The following is a 15,771-nucleotide window of genomic DNA, read 5'->3' as shown; positions in this document are numbered from 1 at the left end:
TATAGCAATTTTTTTTTGAGTCTTTTTGGTTTTCTCTATTGAGTATCATGTCATCTGCAAATAGTAAAAGTTTGACTCCTTCCTTGCTGATTTGGATGCCTACTATAATATGTTTTTTAAGATATATATATATATATATATATATATATATATATATATATATATTCTAAAGATTTTATTTATTTATTTGACATTCAGAGATCACAAGTAAGCAGAGAGACAAGCAGAGAGAGCAGGGGAAGAAGGCTCCCCGCTGAGCAGGAAGCCCAATGCAGGGCTGGATCCCAGGACCCTGGGACCATGACCTGAGCCAAAGGCAGAGGCTTTAACCCACTGAGCTACCCAGATGCCCCCAAGATATTTCTGACTTATTGCTGGTTCTTAGTACAGACTAAATATTGAAATTAGCATGTAACATGAGTTCTGTAAAAATGAACTGAGTAAAAATCCATAATTACCCTTAAAATAGTTAATCTCAACCTAGGTTGATTGGGTCACTTAGGGGACATTTGTTAATGTCTAGAAATATTTTTAGTTATCTCAGTGTGGGGATTGAGCTTTGCTGCTACTGGCATCTATTTGGTATAGGTCAGACATACTGCCAAAAATCCACAACATATAGGACCCACAAAAAGACTTAGATTCCTCAAACTATAGTGCTGAGTTTGGTTGACAAACCCTGCCTTATGTAAGTTGGTTACCTTCCTATATTTTGCAAATCATACTATGCTTTCAAAACAAAAGAATGTGAGTGCTGTATTTATTTTCTTCTTAATATGTCAAAGGTTTCAGTTAAAGACTTACTGCCTGTTTTCTTGAAAATTTTGTGATTTGGGTTTTGCTTTGATAACAGCTCAGCTTTTATTGCTTATATATTTTTGCTTTTAAAACACTTTGGAAACTTTTTATATTTTGTTGTACTCTCTGTGACTTCCTGCACTCATTTATTTTACCATTTATTGAAAGGAACAGGTGATAGTGTACTTAATACTATTTATGCAGGGGATGCTACAGGGGCTGTGGGAAAATAATTAACATATAGATAATAATGTCTATGAAGAAATGTTTTACTTATAATATTCAATTTTATACATTTTGATAAATACTTTTCTTTCATTTTACATGTGAGAAGCTGTGTAAAATACAAAATATAAGTAGAATTAAGAGGAATGTGGACATATTTCTGATTTCATGGGAAAGCTCTAAATATATCATACTATTTCCTGTGTGTCCTGTAGTGTTTGCATAAATACTGCTTATCAGAATACATTCCCTTCTATAGAGGGAATACATTCCCTTCTTTCTCTAGAGCTGCTGTAACAAATAACAAATTTTGTGGCTTAAGAATCCAGGAATTTTTTTTCTCAAGGTTCTGGAGGCTAAAATCCAAAATCAAGGTGTTGTCAGGTCCATGTTCCATCTGAAGACTCTGGGGAAGATTTTTTTTCTCTTTGCTTTTCCCATCTTCTGGCATTCTTTGGCTGATGAAACATAATTCCAATCTCTGTGTCTGGCTTCATATAGCTTCCTTCCTTGTGTCTCTTTGTGCCCTTTTCTTTCTCTTATAAGAAGAGCTGTTGGATTTTAAATCAATCCTAGTTCAGTGTGATGTTATCTTTATCCTTACCTTGATGACATCTACAAAAACTGTTTCCAAATTAGATCACATTCTGACATTCTGGGCAGACATGAATTTTTGGGGGACACTATTCAACCTCATACACCTTTTATGCCTACTTTGCTGGGACTTTTGCTATGAGATTTATTTTGAGAATGGGATTTAATAGAATGCCTTTTCTATATCTATAAAGAAGTTAGTGTGATATTCTCCCTCTTCATATACTTGATATGGTGTATTCCTTTGATTGATCTCCAAATATTAAAACAACTTTGCATTCCAGGATACAACTAACTTACCCTGGTATTTTCTCTTACATATATCAGTGTTTCTATTTTGTTCTTACTTTTTAGATTTTTGTATCTGTGTTGAAGGGCTATGCAAACTGGTTTATTATTTTCCTTTTTAATACTCTGGTTATTGGAAGGAAAACCTTACTACGGGTCAATAACCACTCTGTTTCATGGTCAAGGAAGAAGGTTCAAACGGGGAGAGAGACAGAGACAGGGAGAGGTGTAGCAAAGAGGAAGGGAATGAATGGGGATAATAGGAAGAACTGACTTGGTCAACTCTCCATGAAAACATGGTAACTGATTCTCTTCCTAGTGGTCTCTATTAGAAGATAGAAAATGGAATGGTCGCAAAATATACCTTGTCATTTTAGTTTGCTCATGGTAAAGGACTCTGGAGTTTATGTTTTATGATACAGAACCCATAACAAAATATTAATGTTTACTCTCTGCTTATTGCAATAAAAAAAAAGGCATATGCCATGACCAAATACCTCCCTTTTTGTAAGTGATATCCTTCATGCAAATTGGAGACTTAATCTGTTATATCTGGGCCACGTAACATCCTCATGCATCAAAAGAGAACCTGGGGAGTTATATTGGCACTCTCAGACATCTGCTTCACTTGTATCTTGCAGTTACATGTATTCGTGAATTATTAGAAAAGTGTGTAACTGAGTAAGAAGTTTGATAGTTGTGTCTTTGGTATGACAGACCCTTTGTTTTATATCTGTCAGATAAGCTGTTTCACCTTTTAAAATCTATATTTATAAAAGAAATTTAGAATATTTTTCTTGTTACTTTTTTGGAGAATTCCCTAGTGGAATTGTTTAAGTATTCCTTTTTCTTTTTATTGGAGTGGAACATGTCAGCCAGGTTTCAACCATTAGGATGAAATTACACAACTTACTGGAACACTGATAAATCAATTTAAGGAATCATTAGGTGTAACATGTTGAATGAGGTAATTTAAAGGATAAATAGTTGCATTTTCCTCAGCTAATCTAATGCGTGAACACTGGATCCATGAATGAGTTTTTGCTAGTTACTGCCACTGTAGACTGTTTGACCTATCAGCAGCACAGGGAGAGCCTTGAAATGGTACCATGTTTTAAGGACTGAAATCAATCAGTTGAGAGTAGTTACTGACACTGAACATTTTCTAAACTGGAGAGGACAGAGATTTGTCCTTTGGGATTCATTTATATATTTTGAGTATTTATTATCTTTCCTAATTTGGGCTCTTGGCACACCACTATCCAAGTGTTCACAGTGTCTGATTTCAAGTATGATGCAAGTATGAAGTCTTGCATAATATTTCCTTACCAAGACTCTTCACTTTGTAGCTAAGAAAGTACATGAAAGCATGCAGAACTAAGGAACCTGTTTTTCCTTTCTACATTGCATGATTAGGATCTATGGATCTGATAGAACATTGGAATAGCCTGTCAAAATTACAACTGAGGCACCAGCTTGAAGATGATACTGTAAAGAGTTGGGGGTCTGTGCTCCAAGATATGTGCTTTGATCTATGACCTTCAGATGGTGCTGTGCCCTCTGTGGTTAAAATATACAGGTTTTTGGAGAACAGTGTGGAGATTCATCAAGAAATTAAAAATAGAACTTCCCTATGACCCTGCCATTACACTCCTGGGTATTTACCCCAAAGATACAGATGTGAAAAGAAGGGCCATCTGTACCCCAATGTTTATAGCAGCAATGGCCAAGTTCGCCAAACTGTGGAAAGAACCAAGATGCCCTTCAACAGATGAATGGATAAGGAAGATGTGGTCCATATACACTATGGAGTATTATGCCTCCATCAGAAAGGACGAATACCCAACTGTTGTAGCAACATGGATGGGACTGGAAGAGATTATGCTGAGTGAAATAAGTCAAGCAGAGAGAGTCAATTATCATATGGTTTCACTTATTTGTGGAGCATAACAAAAAGCATGGAGGACATGGGGAGTTAGAGAGAAGGGAGTTGGGGTAAAATGGAAGGGGAGGTGAATCATGAGAGACTGTGGACTTTGAAAAACAATCTGAGGGGTTTGAAGTGGCGGGGGGGTGGGAGGTCGGGGTACCAGGTGGTGGGTATTATAGAGGGCAAGGATTGCATGGAGCACTGGGTGTGGTGAAAAAATAATGATACTGTTATGCTGAAAATAAATAAATTTAAAAAATATATACAGGTTTTATAACCAAAGGGGTAGAGTAAACAGTAGTGTCTCCTATCAGATCTCAGTGAAGTTTTTGTGGAGTTTCTGTTTTCTGTTCTCAAATTTTAGGTTTTGTTGTAGTGGGGGGAATGCTTCTTTTGGGAGACAGTATGGGTTATGATAAACCTAAAATGTTTACCTGCTTTTCTTTCATTTGGGGTTCTTCATATTGGAAGAACAGCATTTAGAAGATTGAGTTACCTCCTTTTTTTTTTATCACATATTGGTTAAATACCAGGTTGCTGCTTCTTAATGGGTGATACAGTGAAGAGTTTGGCTAAAACTAGGGATCACTGAGCCATGCCTTGTTGCCTTCATGATGGATGATAACAGTAGTGAAGCTACTGTAGCAACAACAGATTGGTAAGAACAATAACTAGAGTTCATACTGCTCATAAAAAGCTGACTCACCTCAGCAGGCAAGTAACATAGATCATCAGAAGAACTGCCTGAAGATAGGGATATTTAGAATGGGTAACAGAGGAGACTATGACTATCAACTATGAGCAATGGTGCTGCTGTATCTTGTCACTACTGTTTTAAGTCTTCTTTTTGTGAAAGTTAAAACAGCCATTACTTTGAAGAATCTGTGACAGGATAAGGAAAGGGGAACTAAGTTCTTTAAAAAGTGGGATATGCTGCGGCAGTTTTTACTTCCAAACAAGATGTTCCTCTATTGCCAGCACCTTATGGTTTCTCCTCTGGCTTTTTATAATGCACAGTATTCTGTTTGGGAAAGATTGGACATGCTAATGAATTTAAAAATGAAAGAGTATTCCAGTAGGGTGGAGTTAAATTGGCAGAGGAATAGGGCATGCTAAGTTTTGCTGGTCCCTCAAATACAGCTGGATAGTTATCAAATCATTCTGAACACCTGTGAAATCTATTGGAGATCTGAGGAAAATGCTGCAATCCTGTAAGTAGAAAAGTGACCACTTTTTGGAAAGCAGGAGGTTCAGAGACTTGAGTCTGGGGTGATATATCTGAGGAAACAATGGAGGGGAGGGAGCCTGCTTAAGGAGGCTAACACAAAGTATTTTAAGTAGCAGACCACAAAATTAGAACTTTTGTAAGTCTGCTACTGTGGGATATGTCCCTGGCTGAGAGGTGCTTATGTGGTGGATGGGGCTGACTAATTTTACTTAGTGTAATATCTTTTGTTCCATCCATGCCATAGCAAATGGCAAGATTTTCATGGCTGAATAATATATTATATATACCACATCTTTATTTGTTCATCATTCCATGGATACTAAAGTAATTTCCATCATTTGGCTACTGCAGAGAATGCTGATATAGATGTTGGGGTGTATGTATCCCTCTGAATTAGCATTTTTGCATTCTTTGTGTAAATACCCAGTAGTATTTTCCAGCACCTCAGTTCCAGTGACAGGTCTCATTTCACAAGCAGACCAAAGCACATCTAATTAAAAGTGGCTGTATTCAGGCCAGGGACCAAACACTTCCCACTATAGGCAAGCAGAGCCTCTGTGGATGACTGGCCTGAAGTACAGAGCAGCCAAAACACAACAGCAGAGTGCAGGAAGCACACACTGGGGACACTCCCTGAAGCAGTAGGCCTTGGGTACTACATGACTTCTTCACAAGGCCATTACTTTCAGAAGCAGGAGATATAAGTGCTTTTCTAACACAGAGAAGAAGATAGAGACTTAAACAAAATGTGAAGAGGAATTCATCCCAAATGAAAGAACAGGATAAGGCCATGGCCAGAGATCTAGGTGAAACAGATATAAGTAACATGCCTGATGGAGAATTTAAAGCAACAGTCCTAAGAATACTCGCCAGGCTTGAGGAAAGAAAGAGAGAGACCATTATCACAGAGATGAAAGAAGTAAAAAAAGAATTAGAGATGAAAAATGCAATAAACAAGATTGGAAACAGGCTTGTTGCAATGAACAGCAGGCTGGAAAAAGTAGATGAATGAATTAGTGACCCTGAAGTCACAATAATAGAAAATGATGAAGTTCAACAAAAGAGAGAAAGAAGAATCATGCAACATGCGCATAGACTTAAGGAACTCGGTGACTCCACCCTATGTATTTTGATGGGAGTATTAGTCTATTTACATTTGAAGTGTTTTCTAAAGCAGGTGTATTTTGCATTCCCATTTATTGATGAGGGTTCCATTTTTTCTTCATCCTTGTCAGCACTTGTTAAAATCTGTTTGATTGGAGCCTTCCTAGTTATGTGTGAAATGATACCTTAATTTTATGAGAAATGATATCTTAATGGGGCTTTGATTTAAATTTCTGTAATGGTTAATGATGTTGAGCATTTTTCAATTTAATTAATGATTATTTGATCTCTCTCTTTTTTTAAAAAAAATGCCTTTTTTGTTATTTTAATTATTGAGTTGCAAGAGGTCTTTATATATTTGTATATGAGGTCCTTATCTTACATAATTAGCAAATTTATTCCCATTCTGTCTTGTGCCTTTCTTGATGGTGACATTTAGAACAAAAAAAGTATTTCAATTTGACAAAGTCTAATTTTATTTTATTTTTCTGTAGCTTTTACCTTTTGTATCACATCTTTGAATGTACTTTTTAGGTAAGAGTAACATTGAAAAGAAAACACTTCCAGTAAAGACCATTCTCTGTATTGTGGGTTGGGCTTTTCTGCCTTTGGACACAATTTGCAACATCAGCTCTTCTTCCCTGGGTCTCCAGTCGGCCATCCTTTTGCATTTGGTAGTCTCCACAACTGGGTGAGCCAGTTTAAAATCAACACACACACACACACACACAACTGGACACACACACACACACACCCGGATACTCACACACACACCCATACCCTGTTGTTCTATTTTCTGGAGAACCCGACTAATACAAAATTCATGCTGTGTCTGTTTTCTATCAGTGATTTCCTCTCTTTTGTGTCATATTTCGATTTCTGCTTATTTGGATTTAATGTACTTTTTTTCTCCTAACATTTTAAGTGAGAAGCTTAGATAATGCTCTTTACTACTTAAAACACAATATTAATCTAAGACATTTCAAAGTTCTCTTTAGTTGCATAACAAATTTGACATATTCTAATTTTATTATAATTCAGTTAAAATATTTTCAGATTCCATTGTAATTCTTCCTTGAAAGTGTTCAGAGATAGGTGGTTAGTTTTAATATACCTGGGCTTTTCTATATATCTTATGGTTGTTGCTTTCTAATTTAATTGAATTGTGGTCAGAGAACATATGTTCTTAAGGTGCTAATATTTAAAGTTTTTGAGATTCCTTTTATGACTTATCTTAGAGAATATTTTTCTTTTGATTTAATTTTATTTTTAATTATGTAAAATAATTTACATGATTTCAATGTTAAAACTGGAAAATAAGATATATTCTGAAAAATCTAGCCCTTATCTCTGTTCTTTGATCTATCTCTTCCTCTCTCCATAAGAAACCATTTTTAATTTTTGGTTTATTGTTAAAAATATGTTTCTATAAGTATTTATAAAATGTATGTTTATAAGTTATATATACATACAAGCCTAATACATGTATCCCCATTTGAACATAATAAATTAACAACCTGGAGATATTCTTTCTCAATTTACTGTTTTTATTTAACATATATCTTGGAGATTCCTCCATAGCTGGTTTTGGAGATATTCCTCAGCAATTTTTATAGTACCATAGTGTTCCATTATGTAGAATTTATATAGTTTTTTTTTTTCTCATTGTCTTTTGGGTATTTTCCAATTTTCTACTGTTAAAAACAATGCTGCCACAAGTAACCTTGTGCATTGGTTATTTTGTATTTTTGAAATGTGTTGTTAAGATAGAATTAGGATTGTTGGGCCAGAAGCTAGTAGCATGGTAGATTTTATAAACAATGTCAAGAGGTAACTATTTTGTATTCTTTACAATGCAGATGGTGCCTCTTTCTGTATAGCTGAACCAACAGTTTGTATTATTAACTATTGAAGTCAGATATTTCATACCTTATGGTCAAAACTGATATTCACATTGGTTTTACTCTGTATATATCTTAATATGAGAGCTTGAACTTTTTTATGTATTTAAGCATCATTTATATCTCCTTAAATGTCAATTGGATATTCATGTTTTGCCCAATTGTTTGATTGTTCGTATTTTTTAGAAGTTCTTTACTGTTAAAGCTATTATTCTTTGTGATGTGAGTTGTAACAACTTTTTTCTAATATCACATTTATCTTTTCTGCCTTGCTCAAAGGCATTAAAAACTTAAATTTGATATAGTTAATATTATCAATCTTTACCATATTCAGGGGTTACAAAGATATAATCCATGTTTTCTGTTAATATTTGTATAGTTAAGAAAAAAGACTTAGGCTTGAATTTAGTTAGAAATTGTCCTGGCATATGGCATGAGGAATAGGTCCAATATATCATTTCCTGTATTGTCCAGTTGTTTTACCATGACATTACTAGGTTCTCCCTTCCTCCACTGATTTGAAATACTGCCTTTATCATATACTTATTTTCTTATGTGTTTTTAACCTGCTACTGTGTTTCTATTATTTTTTTTTCCTGTGGCTAACATAATTTTGATTCTTTTATCATTTGACTCTCATATTAATTCAAGCTTCACTTTGGAAAACTACATTCTTTTTTTTTCTTAGAATATTTAATCTTCAATATTAGCCTGATTCAGTGATTCTTGCTGGAGAGTGGAGCTATTTACCAGACTCAATTACCAAGTTCTTTTTTTTAAAAAAAAAAATATATTCCTTGTACTTCTATCTTGACTTTTTGGCATGTCTTTCTAGCATGGTATGGTGTATGAGCATGGGTACACACTTCCAAATAAATATACACATACAACTATAATGTCTTCAAATGAGCATTTGTTAAGATTAATAGATATCCTATCTTTCAAGTATGTTGGGATAAAATAAGGGTTGAGAACTTTTTGTTTGTTGGCATAGAGGCTTTTTATAATAATGATAGTAGTAGTTGATATTTATTGCATCCAGATAACTTGCCACAAAATGTGCTGTTTATCTGATTTATATCTATTGTCTCATTATCTATCATAATAACCATATGTATAGGTATTATTATCCTTCTTTTGCACACATGGAAACTGAGGGTTAGGCAAGTTAGACAAAATGCATGGTCATGGTTAGTAATGCATAAGTAGAGTTGAGCCCATCTCTTTTGAGTTCAAAATCTATGTTCTTAAAAGCTAACCATGGGAAATGACATGGGTGGACCAAATTGATGTACTTTGTGCCAACCTGTTGAGAGACTCGGATCCTTCTGTGTACATTTTACTGCATATGAGCTCTTCCTGTATGCACAGGATGTAAAGTGCTTATTAGGCAGACTCCCTTTTCCTGTCACTCCTGATGATGAACTCATGGATTATGGCTTGCTCTAGTGATTGGAAGGAACTATGGACTGTAGCAGTGTGAAGAGTTTCTTTTCTAAATCTCTTTAAAGTTAGTTGATAAATATTCTGAGCACTAAGAATATTTTTTGAGTGAGGCATATGGCAGTTTCTTCCTTGATGTTTTTAGGGAAAATGTTAAAAAAAATTATAAATCAGGCTAGTTTCTGTCTCTCCCTGTATTATGCTCAGGACTGCTCAGGTAGTCACAGGAGTGTACAAATATTGACAGATTTTTGCTATTGTTCTGAGGATTAGTGAGATGATATTTGGAAGGCAGATCAACTTTTTATCTGTACCTAAAAATATAAAATGCAAAATTTCAAAAGGATAAATTGAGACAATGTATGTGAAAGTTCTTAGAAAATTACTAATGTATATGGAAATGGAGGTAAGATTTTCATGAGGTTTACTAAATAATTCATCAACTTTGCTATGTCATTGTCTTAGATTAGCCTTATAGTTACAGGAGATCTAAGACTTTTCCCTAGAGTTCACATTCCATTTTCTCAATCGTTTCATTGCAGTCTTCATGTCCTTGTTCCTCAGTGTGTATATAATTGGGTTCAAGAGAGGAGTGACCACAGAATAAAACACAGCAAGGGATTTATCTAATGACTTGATGGGGAACGGACAGGCATAAATGAAGATACATGGTCCAAAAAACAAAAGAACTACAGTGATGTGAGCAGTCAAAGTGGACAGGGCCTTGGATGACTGGTGTGAAGGGCGTTGTCGGATGGTCACTAGGATGATAACATAGGAGATGATTAGGAAAACAAAAGAACACAGAGTGAGCACACCACTGTTAGCAATGACCATGATATCCAACCTATAGGTGTCTGTACAAGCAAGTTTGATAACCCTAGGTAAGTCACAATAAAAGCTATCAACCTCATTGGGACCACAGAAAGGTAAGTTTACTGCAAAGGCCAGCTGGCTCACTGAATGGAGGAAACCTGTCCCCCATGCAGCTGCCACAAGCCCAACACATACATTGCCACACATAATGGTAGTGTAGCGAAGGGGGTTACAGATTGCTATATATCTGTCAAAGGCCATGGCTATAAGGATCACCAACTCACTCCCACCAAAAAAGTGAAGGAGAAATATCTGAGCAAGGCAGCCCTTGAAAGAGATGACTTTGCGTTGACTGAAAAAGTCAGCAATCATCTTGGGGGCTGTGACAGAAGACAGACACAGGTCAGTGAGTGAGAGGTTAGCCAGCAGGAAGTACATGGGGGAGTGAAGGTGGGAGTCAGAGGCCACAGTTATGACAATAAGAAGGTTTCCACACACAATTCCTACATAGAATACAAAAAAGAACACAAATAGGAAAATCTGCAATTCCTGAGAATTGGAGAGTCCCAGAAAAATGAACTCTGTCACCATGGAGTAATTTGTGTCACTTATTGATTCATTCCAGGAAACAGCCTGTGTAGTTACCTTGGAGAATAGAGTAAGAAGGAAGTCAGAATTATTAGACTCCAATTCAAAGTCTCATTTTGTATTATTCTGCTCACTCATATAATGACTTTCTGTGGTCTATTACACAAACACTTTCAAAATGCACACAATCTAAACCTACTATTTTATCTTACACTCTTCCTGGTGATGCCTTATCATCCACTTATTCAAGTCTACTTAGTATTTCCACTTATCCTAATAATTATCCTAATAAAATACCTTTGTTCATGCTATTCTCTCTGCCAGATTACATCTAGACTGCCAGCCTACATTTAGCTCCTTTTCCTTGAGCTCCCAAACAGTTTTTTATTCTGTAACCACTCTCTTAGCTCTTAAGTAAATGCAATATTATGTGATCTTTACATTTATAGCACCATTTTACAACATCCATTTTTGAAAAAGTACTCTTAGAGGTTTTGTAGCCCATCATGATAATTTTATATTTTGGTCATTGGAAACCTCTCCAACAAACTAAGACAAATCCTTATTCACAGTTTTGCTATGTGAGGCAATTTGTAATGCACAAGTTTTGAATGTAGTCTGAGGACATTTTAATGTCCCTACTTAAGTCTTATTTTTACAAATGTGGATACTAATTATATTCAATTCTTATGGTTATTATGAATTTCAAATGAAGTAGTTAAAGTAAAGTTTTTTTGGAGAGTTTTTGTATTTAGCGAGTGCACAATAGATTTAGATAACTATTAGCAGTAAGATTTATCACCTTCTGATTCATAGAGGAACCCTGGCTCCCCAATAATCATTAATGAACTTTACTTGTATTCTAGAAATAACAATCGTAACAAGAATTTCAGCTCCCTGTTCTTCTGTTTTCCCATCTTTAGAATGAATGTACTGGCTTAAAAGATCTCAACATGCCCACTAATCTAATACTCTATAGGTTATGAGTGAGGGACAGAATTCCAAAATAATTTTCATAGTCTCTCAGAAGCTTGGATAGAAATGTGAGAGCCAAGACAGATGTAGAGATCCAGTCTTAGGAGAAGTTAAAATAAATGAGTATTCTAGAATAGAAGGTGTGAGGCCTTATAGAGAATGGAATTCATACTTACCATTTAGTGATATGGAAGTGCTTAGAAGAAAAAGATTTAATCCAAAATAAAATTAAAGATGAAAAATAGAATAAAAAATAACAGGGAAATAATAAAAGGCGATTCAGTGGTAAAATGAAAAGTGAGAAAAATGCAAAAAAAATATCACATGAGAGATAATATGAAAGAGTTTAATAGGAGATAAAATAAAAAAATGGATTCTGGAATGTCTCCTAAGGTATATAATTATGAGTACAGCACAGAATTATTGAAGAATTATGTGCAATTGTTTAATACAAATTTCTAACAGTGAATCGTCTATACATAATAGCCATTGTTAAAGTAGTAAGAACAGGGCATTTGTCAACAGGATGTGGGAGATTTTTAAAAATGATGTAAATGATTTTATTCTGAGTAATGTGGAAATAGATGGGTCCTAAAGAGATCTGAAAGTATAGTGTGTTATTACCAAATTTCTTGGGGAGTAGTAGTATTTATTTTCAACATTTTCCTAATTGTGGATATTGTGTTGCCTTTACACTTTTCTCTTTCATATCCCAATTCCATTATTTAGCCCTATCCACTAATGCTCTCTATTACTCTTTTCAAAGTTCTGTATGAATTTAGCAATTCAATTGTATTTCCACGTATAAAAAGTCAAATAATAAAACAAGCATAACCCCTCTCTTCCCTCTGCTTAGCACAGTAATAAATACAATCTAGCGATCATTGACAACAGAGAGGATGGGATTCCTGTTGTGAGATCATTTCTGATCTCACTTATTGATTAGGATCATTCTTAAGAATCAAAGTATGCAACTTATAGTGGAACTTCAGTAATTACTTATGTACTGCAACCATTTCATTTCACTGAGAGGACAAACTCGATACTCACATCTCCATAAGAAATATACCAACAGTAATGGCTGGTAAAACAAAAAGACAAAAAGACTTTATAGCATGGTAACAAGAATTCAGATATGCTGCTCCTCAGCAAGAGGAATTTCTTGCTCACTGTGTTAAGACATCTCATTTCCTGAGTGTATGCTATGGAGGAGTGAGTGATGATGATGGATTCTCAGTTACAGGGGACCTGCTACCTCTGTAATCCTTTCAAAGCTCATATCTGATTCTTCAAAAATGGCTCAAGGAGTTTGAGAAGAATTCTATTGATTCTAAGTTAAAGATTAAGTTTATTGAAGTCAAGTTCTCCAGAGTCTTCGACACTGGCTATAGCATTCATGAAGAGCCAGCTACAGCTATAGGGAAAGAAAATCTTTCCCTATGTACTAAATTAACTTAAAATTCAACAATGAGGGTGTTACGTTTGTCCTAAATATCTTTTACCCCTCTTTAAAGAAAAATACTTAAAGTCCTCATAAGTTTCACTGAGATTGAAGTCAGGAGACTTGGGGATTTTAGTACAAAGTTACCGTGTGATTTTGGCATGTGATTCAGAATTTCCAAGACTTAGTTTTCCTGTTTACCAATGAGCGCATTGGACCAAAAGCTCTCAAATGTGAAATTCCATAACTCTAGCCAGCTACAGCTATAGGGTGAGTTATGATTTATGATTTACACCTATATGTGAAAGAAATATCCCAAGCCAGATTGTATTGTAGGAAGGATGGAAAGAGATAAGTAAGAGAACACTGCTTCTGGTTATATGGAAAAAGGATCATTAAATAGAAAGGAAAGACTCAGAAGGACTAAACACTTAGAACACTTATGTAACATATACTAAGTTTTATAACACACCTAGGGCAATCCTTGTTAATATTCATACTAACTCTTCTAAATATTTGAACTGACCTCACAGGACCTTCCACTTTCCTTGAAGATGCACATGCAATTGAATTCTGCCAATGGGTTCTTACTAATAGAAACAACTCATTGTCAATAAAATGCTACACTCTGGTTACTTTCACTTTCATCATTCCACCCACCTCCTTCATATCTGGAAGGTGATGAACAATTTTCAGAGCAAGGAAGAGTACAGATTTTCCTTTTTGTACTTTGTCTTGAATCAAAACATTTCCAAGAGAATAAAGTGTGTCTGATTGGTGTTCCTTAGTAAGTCACTTGGTTAAGAGCCAGTTATGAGTTGACTGGAGGCAAGTGAGGAGATCTGGAAATAGTCAGCCTGAAGTTTGAGCACTGAGACTAAATCATATAGTCTCACAGGTTTTCCCTTGAGGATACACACAGAATCTTTTTGAGTCAGGGGCTGTTGTCACAGTTTCTCAGCTTTCTTAGGTATTTCTAGTACTTCACTGAATCTAAGGGTGATTTTGTATTTCTGTGAAAATGAAAGTTTATTTCCTTATATCTATATTTCCCATAATTCTCTTTATATTCCAATATAGTGACATACAATGTGATGTTACTTTCAAGTGTATAAAACATTGATTTGACAATTCTCTACCTTACTCAATGTTAAGTACACTAAGTATAGTCATTGTCTGTCAACATACATTATTACAATATTATTGACTTTATTCCATATGCTATACTTTTCATCTCTGTGACTTACATTCTTTAAAACTGGATGTTTTTATTATGAATCCCCTTTATTTCTCCCATACCCCACCCATCTGCCTTGTGGCATCCACCAGGTTTTTCTCTCTAAAAGTCAATTTGTTTTTTATTTGTTTTGTATTTGAGATTTCACCAATAAGTGATATCATATAGTATTTGTCTTTCTCTGTTTGTGTGTGTGTGTGTGTGGGGGGGTGTCTTTCTCTGTTAAAGGTGACTTTTTATTTTTTTTTTTAAGAGTCATAGTGAAAGTAAAAAGATAAAGTTCTAATATTAAAATCTGGATGGATTAAGTAGACAATAAACAATAATGCTTTAGATACTATACAAAGAGAATAGCATAGAGCATTTATTACCACTTTCAGATAAAATGTAGGAAAAATACCTTCACCAGTAAAAAGAAAGTGTCATTTATTTTTTACTTTTTTTTTTTTTTTGAGCAGCTTTAATTACAATTCTGCAGCTACAACTGAGCTGAGTCACCACAATTAATGTTTCTTAAATCATTCATTGGGATGTGTCCAGCTGATTTCTCAGTCATGCTCCTTGGCTCAACCGGCTTCCCAAGTTTTACCTGGACAAGTAAAATAAAGATGTCAGCCATCTTCTTTGTCCTAAGCACCCTGGATTAAATATAGGTATATTATATAAGGTGAGATCTGGATTGGATGCTTTTCTTTAGGTAATAACATCCTTAAAATGCTTTGATAATTGTAGATACTGTTTTAGGGTGAATCAAGAAATTCTTTGAGGAAGACTGCAAGGATGATAGAAATCTATTGGAAAAAACGGAACATAGACAAATTTTGCATTATGTAAAATAGTAGAGTGTTTTCTAAAGCAACATTGTACAAAATACTTTAACAGTTAAAGACGGTAAATAATTCTTAGGAATTGTAGCATAGTGCTGCCTGCCTATTTATCTAACATAAAATATAATTAGGATGAGAAATATTTCTTTCTTGACTTTTAATGGGTGTGAGTTCAAATAAACTCACATTTTATCCATTGGATCCACAAAATTTCCACAAGAAATATTGATTTCTAGCAATGCTTATAATAAATATGAAAATATTGATAAATAAAATTCAACCATATATACATGTATGTATTTACACAGAGATAAAAAACATGAAAATTGAATGTACTCATTGATGATAATTGCCATTTAGTATTGTAGGTAGGAAG

General features: G+C 34.8%; 1 protein-coding gene across 1 annotated transcript; it reads right to left on the bottom strand.

Annotated features, from left to right (window-relative positions):
• Positions 1 to 10,000: 10,000 nt before the first annotated feature.
• Positions 10,001 to 13,656, bottom strand: LOC131998662 (olfactory receptor 4F4-like). The gene is made up of 2 exons (XM_059371147.1): positions 13,627 to 13,656; positions 10,001 to 10,972 (listed from the first exon to the last, which is right to left on the bottom strand). The coding sequence occupies exon 2, from the start codon at positions 10,916 to 10,918 to the stop codon at positions 10,001 to 10,003; it is 918 nt and encodes a 305-aa protein (XP_059227130.1). The 5' UTR covers positions 10,919 to 10,972; positions 13,627 to 13,656.
• Positions 13,657 to 15,771: the final 2,115 nt, after the last annotated feature.

This window comes from Mustela nigripes, chromosome 13, assembly GCF_022355385.1.
Source record: "Mustela nigripes isolate SB6536 chromosome 13, MUSNIG.SB6536, whole genome shotgun sequence".
Lineage (NCBI taxonomy): Eukaryota > Metazoa > Chordata > Mammalia > Carnivora > Mustelidae > Mustela > Mustela nigripes.
The sequence above is the reverse complement of the archived record's forward strand: the minus strand, read 5'-3'. Positions and strand labels throughout refer to the sequence as shown.